Source organism: Zonotrichia albicollis, chromosome 23, assembly GCF_047830755.1.
Source record: "Zonotrichia albicollis isolate bZonAlb1 chromosome 23, bZonAlb1.hap1, whole genome shotgun sequence".
In the NCBI taxonomy this organism is placed as follows: Eukaryota; Metazoa; Chordata; class Aves; order Passeriformes; family Passerellidae; genus Zonotrichia; species Zonotrichia albicollis.
The window spans coordinates 6,988,325-7,004,753 of NC_133841.1; the positions used below are offsets into that span (position 1 = coordinate 6,988,325).

The 16,429-nt window shown below is 41.2% G+C and overlaps 1 protein-coding gene across 8 annotated transcripts in view; it reads left to right on the plus strand.

The window, feature by feature from the left end:
- The window catches only part of TLK2 (tousled like kinase 2), a 43,117-nt gene that overhangs the window by 19,609 nt on the left and 7,079 nt on the right, over positions 1-16,429 (plus strand). For all 8 annotated transcript variants that reach the window (XM_074557754.1, XM_074557753.1, XM_074557759.1 and 5 more), the window contains 9 exons: positions 2,198-2,290; positions 3,833-3,943; positions 5,089-5,225; positions 6,600-6,752; positions 10,617-10,683; positions 12,543-12,640; positions 13,020-13,101; positions 14,768-14,859; positions 15,902-15,991. In XM_074557754.1, coding sequence (XP_074413855.1) covers positions 2,198-2,290; positions 3,833-3,943; positions 5,089-5,225; positions 6,600-6,752; positions 10,617-10,683; positions 12,543-12,640; positions 13,020-13,101; positions 14,768-14,859; positions 15,902-15,991 — 923 coding nt within the window. The remainder of the gene's footprint in view (positions 1-2,197; positions 2,291-3,832; positions 3,944-5,088; positions 5,226-6,599; positions 6,753-10,616; positions 10,684-12,542; positions 12,641-13,019; positions 13,102-14,767; positions 14,860-15,901; positions 15,992-16,429) is intronic.

Sequence of the window (16,429 nt, forward strand, 5' to 3'; positions counted from 1 at the left end):
AAGAGGAGTAGCTCTTCTGACTGCACTGCAACCTTTTTAGTACCTTTTAAATTACTGAGATTCTTTTAGCTGTGTTTTCTTCTGTTGCTTACCAGGGTGCCCAGGTTTATCTGCAATGCACCTGGTTTATCTCTTCTCCAAGCCTGCTTTTAGTCTTTGGATTTTCATCTCAGATCTCTCTGTGTCTTCCCCTTTTAAACTATCATTTCCTCACACCAGTCTCTGTCAGAGGTTATTTTGTTGCTGGGAAGGTCCATTCTCCATTAACCCTGCAGGTGGTAGAAGTTCTCTGTTCAAGGACAGCCATCTCCCCTCTGTGGGAACTCACTTGCTCAAGTCTGGGCTCTATTTTGCTACTAGGGTCGCATTTGTTGTCTGTATTCTTAAAATGTTGGTTTGGGAAGATCCCTGTTCCCTGACAGTGCATGGAGAGGTCTGTGTGTGAGAATGATGCCACAACTCAAGAACCTGCTGGAGATTATGTCCATCTTTGCTGTTCCAAGACCCATGCTTAAAACAGTGGTCAAACAGTGGTGTCACCTGGAGGAAAAAAACAAAAAGTTTTTTTTTTCTTCTGTGCTTAACACACTCACAAGGTCCGTGCTCTTAGCAAGACATTGTCTGAACAAGCTTTCTGCCAGTGTTCAGCTTCATGATATTCCTCAGAGGTCTGGGTGGGGCATATATGTGCAGGAAAGAATCAGGGAAGATGTTTGGGGGTGTGATGAGGTCCTGTACACATTCTTGGTTTTTCCCTCCCAAGCCTGTTAGGAGTTGATAGAGTTAAAAAATAGATACACTTCGATGATTCCCAGATTGAATCACTTGGGGTAGTGCAAGAAGCAAATCAGCATGATTTCCTTAGTGCTTTCAGTTAGTGCTAACGCCTGAGTGCTCTGAGGTGGCTTGGGGTGAAGTCACATGTAAGGGTATGTATCCTGACTATCTGACATGGGACAAGTATGTCCCTGCCCTTGCCTAGGTGAAATAACAGTCAGTTACTAAAGAAACTTTCTGCTGTTTGGCCACCACAGATATCCTGCATGGTGCCTCCCATGGCAAAGCCTTTCCTGCAGGCAAGGAAGCATGCACCAAGTTGAGTCAGAGTGAGGTGACCTGCCCAGGCTGCCTCTTTGTCTCTTGGGATTTTAGACCATCTTGCTTGATGTGCCATGTTGGCAGGAGCTCTGTTTGAGCTTTTCCATACTTGAGCATATGTTGGGAAGCCACAGTGAGCCAGGTTTGTCTCTTACTCCATGATGTTGGCTTCCAGGCAGGGTTGAAATTTGGAGAATATTTATATAACATCTCCACAGGTAAGCCTCTGCAATCTCTTCTCAGAAATGGAATAGGTGCCTGCCAACCACGACTGTGAAATCTGTGTGTACAATCCTGGAGAGTTTCCTCTGTGTTGACTTGACTGTTTTAGATTCTGTGTTCAGGTACATACTGACTCCTTTGCCTTCACCACCCTTTAATTGGAGTGCTGAATCTGAAATATTCAAAGCATATAGTGTGTGTCTTCTGTTCTTAGGTATAACTCTCACTTCACTGCTTCTCTGAAGGTATTTGAGATGTTTTGGATCTAAAAATTTCCAGATAGTTTTCACTGAAGAGCTATAAAGCTCCTGTCCCCAGTGGGTTTAGTTTATCAGAAACAAAAGCTTGTGCCCAATATTCTTGTTGTCAGTCTGTTACAATATTTTAAGATGAATACCTGTGTTTTCTGTCAGGACCTCTTTAGAGCCTGCAGGTGTTGTCGTTGTCTGCTGGTGGCTGCGTGTGCTCATGAAAGGTCATAAAGTTGATAGTCCTCCTAAGGACTGGGATTTAGTGTGGGTTTTTTTCTTAAGCCTTTTTTCTGTGTAAGCTCTCCTACGTAGAGACCACCGAAGAGTATGCAAAACTCAGCTATAAATGTAAAATTCACAGGACACAGAGGATATTTTAGGCTGTTGAGAGTTACCAGGTTGTGCACTTCAGAGCTCTGTGCTGGCTGACTGCACCTCCTGTGCTGGAGGAGCCCACCATGCAACAACAAAATGAATAATGGAGACCATTCTTCCCCTGAATGTCAGGATGCAGGGGATCAGTTCTTCTGAGGCTCAGCAGGGGGTTACACTGGGACTTTAGTGCTGACTATTTGAAACATTATCCATTTGTCTTAAACATGGTTTATGGTGATTTTTCCCTACAGTCTGACCTCACAATGGAAAAAATATCTGCACTAGAAAACAGTAAGAACTCTGACTTGGAGAAGAAGGAGGGGAGGATAGATGACTTATTAAGAGTAAGTATTTAAAGTGGGACAACTTTTCTAAATGCTGCTATTTAATGATACTTAGAATGCTTGTGCCAGCCAGGCTGCAGAGCAGGGGCTTGTATGCCAGGTGTAGAACCAACGTTTGCAAGGTAAAACAAATCCAATGATCCCTTATCAGCAGGATAATTGTCTGGCCTGTGGACACTGTTTGGGCCTGATTGAACCTAAGCAGTACCTGGTTGTACAATGCAGAGTTGTTGTAGCTCTGGGGTTTTTGTCCTCAGCAGTGCTGTTCTCCCTTTGATCTGTTGCACACTTGTGTATTGTGCTGGTTAACCTAACAGGTTTCTCTGCAGAATTCACAGAATCATGGAATCATTAAGGTTGGAAAAGACTTTGAAGATCATCACCAAGTCCAACCATCAGTGTAGTACCACCACCATGTTCTGACAAAACCATGTCCTCAAGTGCTACATCTGCATTTTTTGAACACTTCCAGGGATGGTGACTCCCTTTTCCCTCCACCCAGTTATTCCCCTCTTCTAAGTCCTGAGGAGCTGACTCTGCCTTCTGTTTGGCAGCATGTTCACTAGCCTCTCAGTAGCCTGGGAAGCCGTGTTCTGAAATGCTCACTGAGAACAATCAGAGACATGTATAGAGATAAGAATATCCTTTGGCCAAACCAAAATAAAAAAGCTCTTAACCCATTAGTATTCTTCAGTAAAAGATAAATACCTTGAAATCAAGGATCATGTTTTAATGGAGGAGTTCTTATTGACTTATCTTTCATCAGCTGGGAGAGGCAGCTCTTGTAAAGTGTTCGAAAGCATTAGAAAGCACATTAAAGGAAGTAGAGGGAAGACTTTGTGTATGTCTGGTCTCAGCACCTGAAAGAGCTCAGTCAAGCTCATTGGAGACATGGGGCACATGTGTGCTTGTGGGAAACAATCCATGAGGCAGGAAATAGTTGCCGTTTTTTAAAATTATTATTTTTGCTTTCACAAGACCATTAGTTGGAAGGGAAATGGTTACATTTAACTCTATTAATGAAAGTGGTTACACATACAGTCGTGCTGCATGCTGTGGTGGTGTGAACCAGCGGCTGCCACTGGGAGCAGTCTGTGTAGAAGGGGTGATGGAAAGTGACTCAAACAAGAATTTATCTGAAAATACAGAGTTTCACCATCCTTTTACTCTGCCAATATTGTGGCTAAAGTGGGAGGATAGTCCAGCAATGATTAAGCTATTTTGAGACTTTGTAGCTGTGGCAAGGTCTTAAATGCTTAACAAAAAAAAAAGCCCAAAAACTTCTGCTTGTCTTCAATCTCTTTGTACTTTAATTCCTTACGTGTAAACCAGGATGACAGAACTTCCTTGTTCTAGAGGAATGTTAAGGTGTGAGTGAGTTAAAAACTTTAGAGTTTGTCTTGGATGTTTTGCTAAACAAAACCTGTTCTTTTATCTTGCTGGTTTGCTGACTTCAATCCCCATGGCTCTTCCTATGTGATGCTTAGTTTGGCTCTTCTGAGTGGTTTGAAGTCACAGGCTTTGTTCTCTGTTCACTTTTAGGCCAACTGTGATTTGAGACGGCAGATAGACGAGCAGCAAAAGATGCTGGAGAAGTACAAGGAGCGGTTGAATCGATGTGTAACGATGAGCAAGAAGCTTCTTATAGAAAAGGTTAGCAGAGGACATCTCTGCAGCCACAGTTCATGTCCTTGAAAATATCTCTGGCTCCTTAGCAGTAAAAACCTGCTCCTGTTGCTTCAGTGACAAAAGATAACTGGAATTCTGTCTTGAATTACTTCTTTGCAAACAGGAATGTAATCCAAAGGCTGAAGTGGTTCACAATGTTCAGATTTGGTCACTTTCCACAGTGGCAGAGTGATCTCTTGCTTAAATGAAAGAGCTCTAAAGGCAGCAGGCATTGCTTGATTTGGAAAGCCATACACTTGAAAAGCAATGTTGTGCAGCTCTGGGAATGTGGGAGCAGTGTCCCATTGTGCAGTGGAATTGCAGATATGCTCTGGGACATGGGCAGGCGATTTAGACCTTTCAAATGGCAAAGTTGGAGATTGTTGCTTTGTGTAACACTGAAAACAGCACACTGGGAACAGTGCCAGGTTCACCAACATGCAGCCTGGTTCATTACCGAAAGATTTCCAGCTTTCCTGATGGTTAAACAGTGTGAGGGTTTGTTTGTTCTTTCACCTGTTGGCCAGTTATACCTATTGTTTGTGGGTACTGGATGGGCAAAACTACTCGGGTGCTGGCTGGAACATGCCGTCTGTTTGAATTGATTTTGTCACAGAGTTGATTGTTCTTGGCTGAGCAGGGCTCCCCTCTCTAGAGTGGTGACCTAGCTAAGATTGTGTCACTTCTGGACATGTACAAGACAAGGACTGAGCTGGCTGATCACTGTATCTTAGTCTTAATAATGATTCAAGGTACATTTTGTTTCTTCATCTCCTGAATAAGGGCCTGGCGAGAACTGGGCCTGTAGTCTGTCTTGGCTACTGATACAAAAAGACAATTTTAATCCTACTGCCAGGCTGATCTCAGCTGGTCATAGGATGGGTGAGCTGCCCAGGCAGTGATCAGGAGGGAAGAGTGAGGCTGAAATGCCATGATGGAGGTGAACAAATGCTTGCCAGACCAGTGTGAAGCACCAGCAATAATTTGGTCAGTGATACTCAGCTGGATTTCAGATAATCAGAACTGAAATAATAGAAAGTGGAAAGAATTGGTGGTTATTTAAAATGCAGCACAGCCCTTAGCTAGTCATTTATAGCTTGTATTTTTACATGGCTTTATTTTGCTTTCAGTCAAAGCAGGAGAAGATGGCATGCCGGGATAAGAGCATGCAGGATCGATTGAGGCTGGGGCACTTCACCACGGTGCGGCACGGTGCATCCTTCACCGAGCAGTGGACAGATGGCTACGCCTTCCAGAACCTCATCAAGTGAGGACAAACAGGATTGTCTTTAACTTCAGAGGCAGCAATGGAAAAAAACCCTAGCAGTTGTGTGTGATGTCTTGCATGTCAGAATGTGAGAATGGTGTGACTGATGCATGGAAGGACCAGATAGGAACTCCTGACAATGGGGAACTTTTTCACGCTGAAGTGAGAAATCCATTCCCACTGAAACTTCCAGAGACTTGAACTGGAGTGAAATGGTTTGAGTTGGCCTCTGGGCCAACTGTTATTACCTGTCAGAAATCCTCGGTGCACCCACCTGGCTGTGTAGTGCTTGGGGTGGAGGGGTGGACCAAAATCTCGCATATATTGTGAGTCAGTCAATTTGATTTGCATCCTTGCATATATTAGTCAAAGAAGGCTAATTAGCTTGCGCTATTTTTTTTTTTCCCTTAAGTAGAAAGTGTAGAAGCTTGAAAGAGAAAATCCATACAATTTAACTTGTTTTGCCTTCTGGTAACAGTGATCAAAGGGGCTGCAGAAACCTGGAAATGAAGATCAGAGACCCTTTATGCAGGATATTAATGGAAATATCCAGTCAATTCCCACCTGGCCTAGACCTTTAAGTAGGACTTGGCAAATTAATTGCATTAGAGAGTTATGTGCGATCCTTTAAAATCACACCACTTCTCTGTAGTCTGATAGGGAGGTGCAGCTCTTGTTAGGCACAGATTAAGGACTTTATAATTCTTCCTTTTTTTATGGAAATAATGGAAAAATACTTCTGGAATACTTACCTGCAGTCTCAGTCCCTTTTTAAAAGGAAGTAGGTATGCTTAGGTCATTTAGACTTGAAATTTCAAGAGTGCTTTTGTCACTATAAAATGTTTGAGATAGTCTTTTCATCTTGGAGGAGAGACAGTTCCTTAGTGAAATCAGGAAAGATGTTGGTTATATTCCAGAGAATTTAGGATAGCTTAACTGTACTTTTGAAGTGTAAGGATACTTTCTCAGACAGTGCCAGACTTCAGCAATAGTTTTAACAGGAAAATTTTGAGATTTTGAACAGAGGCTTTTAGGAAAAAGTGTGTGGAAAGTTAGTGACTTGCCATGGATCCTAGGTTTCCATAGGGTTAGCAAGTCCTTTGGATGTCCTCTGCATGAATTAAACCTTTCACTTACTGGAAGATTTCTGTGAGCCAGGAAAATAATCCTGTTTCACGCAAAAATACCTTTAAAACTCGGACTCATCATATTTGGCGCATTTCCCTTTTCTGTACAAAAATATTTTGTTATAAATCTTACAAGCGCAACTGATTTGAAATTCATGGGTCCAATCTGGTAAGAACAGATGCTGAAGGACAACCAAGTGCACACCCATAGTTATCTGTCATGTATTTTTTCCTCTCTGCTTTTCAGGCAACAGGAAAGGATAAATTCCCAGCGGGAAGAAATAGAAAGACAACGAAAAATGTTAGCAAAGAGGAAGCCACCTGCGATGGGCCAGACCCCGCCAGCGAGCACCGAGCAGAAGCAGCGCAAGAGCAAGACCAATGGAGCAGAAAATGAAACGTAGGTTCTGTGGCCTTCTTGGTGTATGGCAAAGCCACATGCTTTGATTAGAGCACAAAATATCTCCTGGGAATTGGAATCTTGCCCTTGCCTCCAGGCCTCACTCCATGAATGAATGTTGTGGAATTAGCCTGGCATTCAGCAACATCTTGCTCCAGTTTTAAGTAATTTTCATTGAAGTAATATAAGGATCATTGCTGTGTCCAGACTTTGTATGAGCTTAACTTTATTTTTTTATGAGTCCAGTAATTTTTTCAGTATTCTGTTGTGGTCAGGTTTGAAAACTGGACCTTGACTTTAGTGTTGTATGTTCAGAATTGATATCAGTATCAGGGTATACATGGTGCTTTTTTTTAAGGAAAACAAAATTGTACACATTTGGAAGCCTCAACTTCTGTATATTTACTGTGGAGAATTCTGGAATTCTGAGTTAAGAGTTTTGAAACAGTTTATTTGGGATGCTGAAGCAGTAAGATGCTCTTGATAGAGACAGTGCATTGAGCATTGGCCTGTTCTCAGAAACAGTTCTTCACACATAGGCAACTCAGGGAGATGGTGGAAATGCTACTCTTCTCATGTTTTGTTTTTGGTTCTTTTTCCTCTGCCTCTTTTGAAGTTACTGATGCTCTAAAAGACTTGATAGTCTTCTAGAGTAAGGCTGGGACTTGAAAGAACTTTAGAACATTATTTTTTGAGAAGCTTTTGGAAATATGTTTAGTCATAGACTTAGCCCTGCCTTCTCCTAGTTCCCTTTATAGACTTAATTTTATTGCTGTAGGCTAATACCATAACCCTCATTGACACTTTTCATTTTTCATTATTAAATCTCCTGGGCTTGACTTGACCTCAAAGTTCCAGAAGCTCTTTGAATTCTTGGTCTTAATCTTTAAAAGGACATGTGGAGCAAAAGCTCCCACTGCCTTCACAGTCTCAGCAGAGATGGCACAAGAATGTGTGAATCGTGATGGTCAGGGTGCCCTCAGCTCCAGGGCTGTGACCCCAGAGTGGGATACAGGTGCCTGCAGATCAGGGGGTTGTGTTGGAAAGCACTGTGTGTTTCTTCAAATAACTAAGTTGGTTGGAGACATTTCCCTGTCATTCTAGCCAAGGGAGCCTGAAAAGAACTAAATAAAACTTTAAAGTCATCCTTTTTATTGCCAGGTTTGAGCTGGGAGGAGCAAATGGAATGTCTGTACATGGATATTTTGAAATATTGCTATTCGCTGTGGTAACCTTTCCCTTCCAAAGGGCAGGATGAGCTTTCCCCATTTTTGTGGGCTTCTTTTTCTCCAGCAGTCTGTTGCAGCTGTAGCATAGCTTATTCTGGAGACATGGCAGCACAGCTCCTGGTGAATCCTGGTCATGTCTGTGATGCTTCTGCTTGTGCTGTGAGCCTGCCTTGGCATAGTCCAGCTTTACCATGCACTGCTAGGAAGCCTCTTGGGCTCCCAAGGCTTTTTCTCTGTTTCTTACTGGTTTATCATTCTTCACTGATATGTTTTAGGGTGATATTTTTGTGGTTTAGAAAAGCTTCTTGTCACGTACTTGATTAAAAACTGCTTGCCAGGGTATGGATATGGTTCATGTGGAGTGCTGTAGCTTATGTGAAAACAGTGGTGGTTTTGCAAGTTAGCTGTAGCAACTGGACTGACTGACTACTTGCTTAATCATTAGTTATCCAGTAAGTGCATTTGTTGGACCATGGTGTATCAGGAACAAAATTTTATGACCTCTGGAGGGAGACTTTTCCCTCCAGTTTGACCTCTGGAGGGAGGCTTTTCCCTTCGGTTTTTGGAACTCTTACAGAGGCTGATTTTTAGGCAATTTAAATATAAATGTTTCTAAAAGTTGAATGAGAAGCAGACAGCCAAGTTCCTTTTTGGTTTTTGGTTCCTCTGTGGTTTATGGTTGCTGCTGTGTCTTAAAAAGGAGAAGAAGGTCCTGTGATGCAAATTTAAACACAATCTCTTCCAAAATGAGTTTTCTAGCCTGTGAATGAGAAAACAGTTTTCATTCAGGAAGGTTATTGAGCTGGGGCTGGTTGAGATTCATTAGGGCAGCCTTCAGCTGTGCTAGAGGTAGGTGTAGGGTGTTTCTAGCATGTTTCTGTGAAACAGGGCCAGGTTTGTCTCAGACCCCCCTTGGTTTTTGTTATGGTTGCTGTGACAAACAGCTGTTTTGGGCATTGTTAGCCTGGTGGTGCTTGTTACATCTGCCCTAATGAGTAGACTGATGGTGTTTGTTATTTGTGCACAAACATGTGCAAACCTTTTTGCTGGTTTATTCAGTTTACTCTTTATTCCTTGCACAGCAACAGCAATCAAAGAATCACAGAATCACAGAATCACAAAGACCTAAACTCTTGGGACGGTCTTTTAGATTATCTAATCTAAATAAAATTCATGCTGTGTGTGTGAATTAGAATCATAGAATCACAGAATAACCTGAGTTGGAGAGGACTCCCAAGGATCCTTAAGTCCAGCTCAGGGCCGTCAGCAGTTTTATAGGAAATGAGACAACGTGACCATTTTTGGTACCGGCTTTGTTTTTTATGTATCTTTAATTTGTAATAAGCAGTTCCTTCTGCTCAAGATTCTTTCATAGGGAAATTGGCTTATGAGTTTTTCATTAAATTTATCAGGTAACAACTGCTTTAGGCCTTGTTTCAAGTACCTGGACTCTGTGCCTTATCAACAGAGGGAAGTTGGGACATTTCAAGATGAGCGCTTGATGAGCTGAATGCTCTCACCTCTCAATTTACTGAGTGAGGTCTCCCTGCACAGCCATAGGACTCAGTCCCTCCTTTTTCAAGTTGAGGTTGTTGATGCTCTGGAGGCCTCCTGCACTAACCTTGTGTGAAAGTACTGTGTAGAGCATAATTGGTGTTGCAGAAATCCTCCTGGGGTATGCTTTGAACTCAATTTAGGTTTAGAAGAAGATATTTGTATGCTGTCACATGCAGGTCTTGTTTACAGAGTGAACAGATGCAATTGATAACCATGTCATAGCTTTGTGTTCACATATGATGCTTTTACCAAATTCCTTGTTGGTAGTAATGAGATGGTTAATATAGTGATAAATTTTCTAGTCTTAAAGACTTAAGTGTGTCATTGCATTTCACTAGTGATGGGCTCTGTCACTCTTTTAGTGTAAGGCTTTGCTCTGTCCTACGTAGCATGCTTGGCATGGAAAAGAGGTTGAAAACAATATGAAACTTCTTTTGACCTCCCACCTAGAGCAGAAATTTTGCGCATAATTTACTATCAATAAAATAGGGATTATTTTTCTGATCCCATTGCTTCTCCTAACTACATGTGAGGTTGCAAATATGATAAAGTAAATTTCCAAAGGTTTCCATGGAAGCCACTTGACAGAACCTGAAACAGGAGAAAGTTCTGAATCTCAGGTCATTGCTCTGTTCGCTGGCTGTGTGGCCAGGTGTGCTTCTAGTCTCAGAGTGAATAGCTGGATTGAATTATCCAGCATTTATTTTAAAGAAAAATTTGAAAGTGAGTCAGTAAAGTGAACTTTACACAGAAAAATAAGATGTGGAATATTTGGGCTTCACTTTTCTATATTTAGATTATGGTTTAGCTGTCTTCTTTAAAAGTCAGTCAGTAGCCTATATAGATGTTATTAGGAACTTGAATTTGAAATTAATGGATATTGTTGAGGTTTAAGGTTTTGTTCTCCTTTAGACTGATTATTAAAAAATATAGGTTACAGAGTTTATCTAAAAATTTTTGTGCTGGCTGTTGATCTACTCTGTGGAGTTGTTACTTCCACTGGCAATGTGCATACTTTAGATTGTTCACTTTATGATGTTTGGAAACCTAATGTGTTGAGTCTTCCTTTTTCCTGCAGGTTAACATTAGCAGAATACCATGAACAGGAGGAAATCTTCAAACTCCGGCTAGGTCATCTTAAAAAGGTAAGAACTAGTTGCAGCAAAGGCTTTTTGTGCAGTATTCTGTGAACAAGAACATTTCTCTGTAGAGGTCACTACTCGTTTGATAATCAAGAGGGTTTTGCAGTTGTAAGGATTAGCCAGAATTTTGTAATAATTTTTTGGGGGCGGTGATATTCACAGAAGATGGTCTTTGCTTCAATAAATAGCTTTCTCTGTTCTTACAGTTAGGTTGTTGTGCAGAAATTCTACTTTTTTGATACATCTTCTGTCACTGTGACCTGTCTAGTGGTGAACTCTGAATGTGTATAACATGAGGGAACAGTAAGGAATGGACCAAGGGAAGAAAATTATAAAAATACAACAAAAAAATGCAAGTCATTGACTTGTTCAGTTCTTTGCAATATTGAGTAATCAGTGTTATCACTCCAATAAAATCTCTTGGGCTGTTGCAAGCCAGTCCTGTTCAGGCAGCAGCACTGCACGTTTGTTCTCAAATACCTTGGCCTCAGTAGAAACTGTACCTGCAGGTGAGGTTATATTTAAATAAGCTGTTGGTTACCTTGAAAGTGATTGCAATGACCTATAAATAAGTTTTCTGGAACACTTCAAGAGATGAAATATTGGGAAAAAATGTAGATGTCTTCTGCCATTTCCTGGTTAGGTGTGATCTTTGCTAAGGTCAAGGAGTTTTCTTTTGGAAATGAACCAAAGAAGAAGTAAATGTCTTGCTGGAGTGCCTCTTCCTTTCTCAGGTGGTGCTCGAGCTCTGCATTTAGTTTTTTTCCTGTAACCTTGACACACAAGCTGAATGCAAGGCCTCATTAATGTGTCTGTACTCCTTGTTATTTTCTGTGGAAGGGAAAGGTTACTGCACGCCCAGAATCTGCTGACAGTCTGCCCATTATGCTTTATTGACCTGTGAACAAAGAGAAGTGACACAGGCAAGAGAATGCTGCTGGCATGGTGGCTCTACAGGTCCCATATTGCTCCAGGGGATTAACTGCAGGTCTATCTATCCTGGCATAACATTGCCACCCTAGAATGGAGGAATCCATTTGGAAATGGACCTTAATAGAAAACGAAGTAATGTGTTGGGATCGTGGCATTGTCTGAAGCTGTGCTTACACTTCTCCACTTTTGGAAGCTGGCTCATTCTTTATGTCTAAAAATAGAACTAGTTGGAAAGGAAAGGAGCAGAGTCACAAGACAGATGGGTAACAGTGTCCCCTGAGTCACATACACAAATTGTACTGCTCAGGGAGCATGTTTGAATTGAGATTTGCAGCCCTGGCCACAGTGATGTGAATTCTCACGTAATTTTTGAGGGCACCAGAACTTCCAGCTAGACAAACACTATGTCTGAACTCCCATGTGGCATTGAGGAACACTCTGACCTTTTTGAGTAGTTACCACTAGTAGAATATAATGTCATTCTCTCACACTTCCCATCCTGTCCAGATGCTGCCCCATCCCACATGTCATCTTGACATCCCTGCTCTAACTGCTGAGGGTTGTCTTCTTTCTCTTGTCCCACCAGAACTGAAATTCCTTCAAAAACAGCTGCATGGCACTTCTGTGGGGAAAGAGCAAGACCAGAGCAACAAGACTTCTTAATTACAGAAACTATTATAAGCAAGGAGGTGTAAAGATATGTCTCCTCCTGTAGGTGTGAATAGAACTGCCCAGTCAGTTTCCATTCCTGTTACTCGCCACATGACTGCAAATTGACTCTGACCATCTCTCTGATCTCCCAGACACGTTTTATGCCAATAACCTCTTCAAAAGTGGAATTCCATTTGTGTTTCCATAAGTCAGGTGGAAACACTAGCTGCAGTACCTTACAGAGTGTTGTGTTTTCCTTTTGGTTTTTCCTTGTGCAGGAAGAAGCTGAGATCCAGGCAGAACTGGAACGACTAGAGAGGGTTAGAAATCTGCACATCAGGGAATTGAAAAGGATACACAATGAAGATAATTCACAGTAAGCACATAGGATTCAGGGATAAGAACTTAAAGTAATTTTTTATTTGTTCTTTTCATAACGAGAAACAATCTTTTCATAATCTCTTACGTAATCCTTTTAAAATTGATTTTATAACTCAATAGTCACTTCGTTGTGGGGTGGTACAGGTGTAGCTTTAAGTTCATGTAAGACAGGCTTCCACATTCATCAAGGTACCCTTAAATAGCCTTTCATTAGTGCAGAGTGATCAAATAGCATCAAATTTGTCAGTCATTAACACAATTATATTTCTCTGTCTGAAAGTGAAAATATAATTTCTTAGCTGTGCAGTAGCTGTAATTTATTGTGCAGAGGAGGTCATTGTTTCTGTCTTCTTACACTGTGTCTTTCTTACCAGATTTAAAGACCATCCAACGCTAAATGATAGATATTTGTTGCTACATCTTCTGGGTAGAGGTGGCTTCAGTGAAGTATATAAGGTAACTTGGAAATGGCAATCTCGTGTAATCTGGATCTGCAGGAAGCAGACTTTTTACTCTTGTTTTCTCAATGCTGTACAAGTTATGGAGGGAAGAAAGGAGTACAAAACTCATGGTGCATCTGGCTTGTATTAGACATCAGAGTTGAGATTTTCAGGTGCTCACCTTGTCCTCAGGGGTCAAATTTCCTTGAAATGAGTGTCAAAAAGTGTTGCACCAAGTCTTCAATTTTTGTTAGGACAGAGAAGCAAACCACTTGTTTCTTCAAATGCTGTGCACAAGTACCTGCAGTGGCTAAGCCTTACTGAGATGGCACATCAAGTCTGAATATCTCTGTAAATAAGTGAAAATAGCTCCAATAATAAGAGCAAAGCCTGTACTTCCTGAGGCTATAAGGCTCTTGTGCCTCTTTTTCTTGTGCCTTCATTTCACCCTCTGAAATAGCAGACTGGGGGCAATGGGTGTGTGTTTGTGTAGTTTTGGGAATTCCTTAGAGCTGAGAATTCCTGGTGTCAACACTCTTTAACAGCCAAGACCTGGGGTACTTTGGTTCTTGTTATTTGACTATTACACTTAGAGCTATTCCACTTCTCAGTATACCCCATTTGTACTCAGAAGTTTGGAATTCATGTTGCATTTGGCTAGAATGGAAATAATTGTGCCAGTGCAAATATTGGAAACTTCATGTGCTTTATTGTTTTGATGCAGCACAAAAATAAGAACCTAAACTAAGGGGACTAGACTGCTCAGATGGAGGGGAAAAGTGTGAGCTGTGTCTGAGTACTTTGAACTGCTTTGCTGACTAAGCAGAAAGTTTTGGTTCCACAGATGAAAGCAAGAGGGCATGAGTGTTTCCTACCTGCCTGCTCTTAAGAGTTGTAACTGTTATTAAAACAAAGAAGTCGTAGCCCTTCCTCTTGGCCAATCTATTAAGCATTAGGAATTAAGTGACAACTTTTGAGATGAACACACATTATGCCTGTTTGCTTACCACAGCATTTTGTCCTGGCCTGGAAATCATTATATTATTGTTGCTGCTCTCAGGCAAGGTAGAAGATTTTCTGCATTGCTTCGTGAGTGCATTTTCAGAGGTCCATTCTTTAAGGACTGTTTAAATAATAAAGAAGTGGAGGGAAGGATAAAGCACAGGATCACATAGCTCTGCTGAATTCTTGAATTCTCCAGTTTTTACATATGCTGAAACATGATGTTTTAAGTTGGAGAGCTGAGCTACCAGTGTGAAACAAAGCATTGAAAAATCTTCTGTATTTTGAGGGTTCTTTTTATTAACTCAGGTGTAAAAAATGAATTTTGGACTTGGGGGAGTAATAGCAGGATCTTTTTCCCAGTATAAAAACTGTCTATGTTTTGGTAATTTAGTCTTCCTGGTCCTTTTGCAACTCTGATTGTAAAATGCCAAAATCAATGCAGTGTGAGTTAGATCCCATGGGGAAGGTCAGATCAAAGTGCAGAATATTCAGTTGTTTTCAAAGTTGCTTGAATTCATTAGGGCAACTTATCAAATGAAAATGTGGGTTTGCTTTTCCCTCACTGTTTTAATGCTGATTTCCTGGGTGGGGATGTTGGTTTGTTAGAGCTTGTCTGCTTTTGCAGTATTAGACTTCAGACTGTGATTCCTACTGATTTTCAGCTCTTCTCTCTGCAGGCATTTGATTTAACAGAACAGAGATATGTAGCTGTGAAAATACACCAGTTAAATAAGAACTGGAGGGATGAGAAGAAAGAAAACTATCACAAGTAAGTGAGTTTGTAAAGCAGCCAGCAACGTTCCCAATTCCTCCTGCATTTGGTTATCCAGTGCCTGTGAAGAGGCTGCCAATTTTTTTCCTATCTTTGCTGCATTTCAAAAGCCACTTTCTATCCCAGTAGCTACTTGCAAAAGTTCTGGTCGATTAGAAATACTTTAAATATGTGCATATGCACGCAAAGTTTTGTATAAGCCCTGTGCCTCTGCATTTTAAAGCATCAGTGCTCTGTGAGAAAAGTGCTGAAGTGGCTTCTCTCTGAAATCTTCAAGCAGTTCCATGGGAAATAGTTTTTCCTCCCCATCTTTCAGGTACACACCTGCATTGTGCTCTCTGGAAGCCTCCCCCTTCTCTTTGTTTCCTAGAATAAGTGATCGTAATTGTGACTTTCCACTACCTGAAGGGAGCCTGCAAGAAAGATGAAAATAAACTTATTTACAAGGGCCTGGAGTAGCAGGACAAAGGAGGAATGGCTTCAGCCTGAAAGACAGCAGGGTTAAAATAAAGTAATTTCTTCATGGGAAGAAATTCTTTACTGAAAGCTTTTTGCTGTTGGTAACTCTTGCTCCCTAATGCCATGGGTTAGATAACTCTGTATAGTAACAGCCAAGCCTTATCCAAGATAAAGCTATGTTCTTAATTCCCCAACAAGTCACTGGGACAAATTAAGCTGAATTTGAAGCCTGGAAATCAGGCTGCTAAGCATCATGGAATTCTAGAACTTGCTGATTTTTGTATTGAGCTTTCTTGAATCTCTTAAGGATTTATGAGGCTATTCTATTTTGGCAAGCAGTACCATTAATCAAGATGAGTTATTTTGTAGCATTGCCAGGGTTGGAGCTGCACTGGGGTTTTGTGGTTCCTAAGAGCTGTTCTGTGCAGTTCCTCCTTCACTTGATTTGTCTGAAGCTGTCTGAGGAACGTGCATGGGTTTGATTGAAGCTGGATGCTGTGTGGTGTGTCTGGATTCACTATCTGGAGAAATTAGAATTAAGTTACTTGTATGACTAATGCTCAGACTTTGCTGTTTTCAGACATGCATGTAGAGAGTACAGAATTCACAAAGAACTGGATCACCCTCGAATAGTTAAACTATATGACTACTTCTCACTGGATACTGACTCGTAAGTTGTGTTGCTCTGTCCTTTCCCATCGTTTGACCAATTCACTAAAGACAAAGTATTTAAAACTTTTTCAGGAAAGTCCAGAAGGTGTCCACACCAATGTTAGACTTTACTGCTGAGATAACCAAGGTGTACTTACAGCATACACTGGTTTTCTGGAGACTTCAGCTCACAAACTAATGTGATGTATTTTGTCAGATGTGGTGCTTTACTGGTAAATCCTGCTCTTGACCCTGCGCAAATGCCACAGCTGGTTCTGCTTTCAGCCTCTGGGTCTTCTATGGGGAATCTTGGACCTTTGTACTGTTGAGCATTGAGGCCTGTGCTCCTGGTAGCTTAGTTTTAGAAAGGAATTCATAGGCTGAAGGACTCTTAATGTAATATATTGGCCAAATGGGTGAGTTACAGACAAGCAGTAACAGTGTTCTGGTTTATATC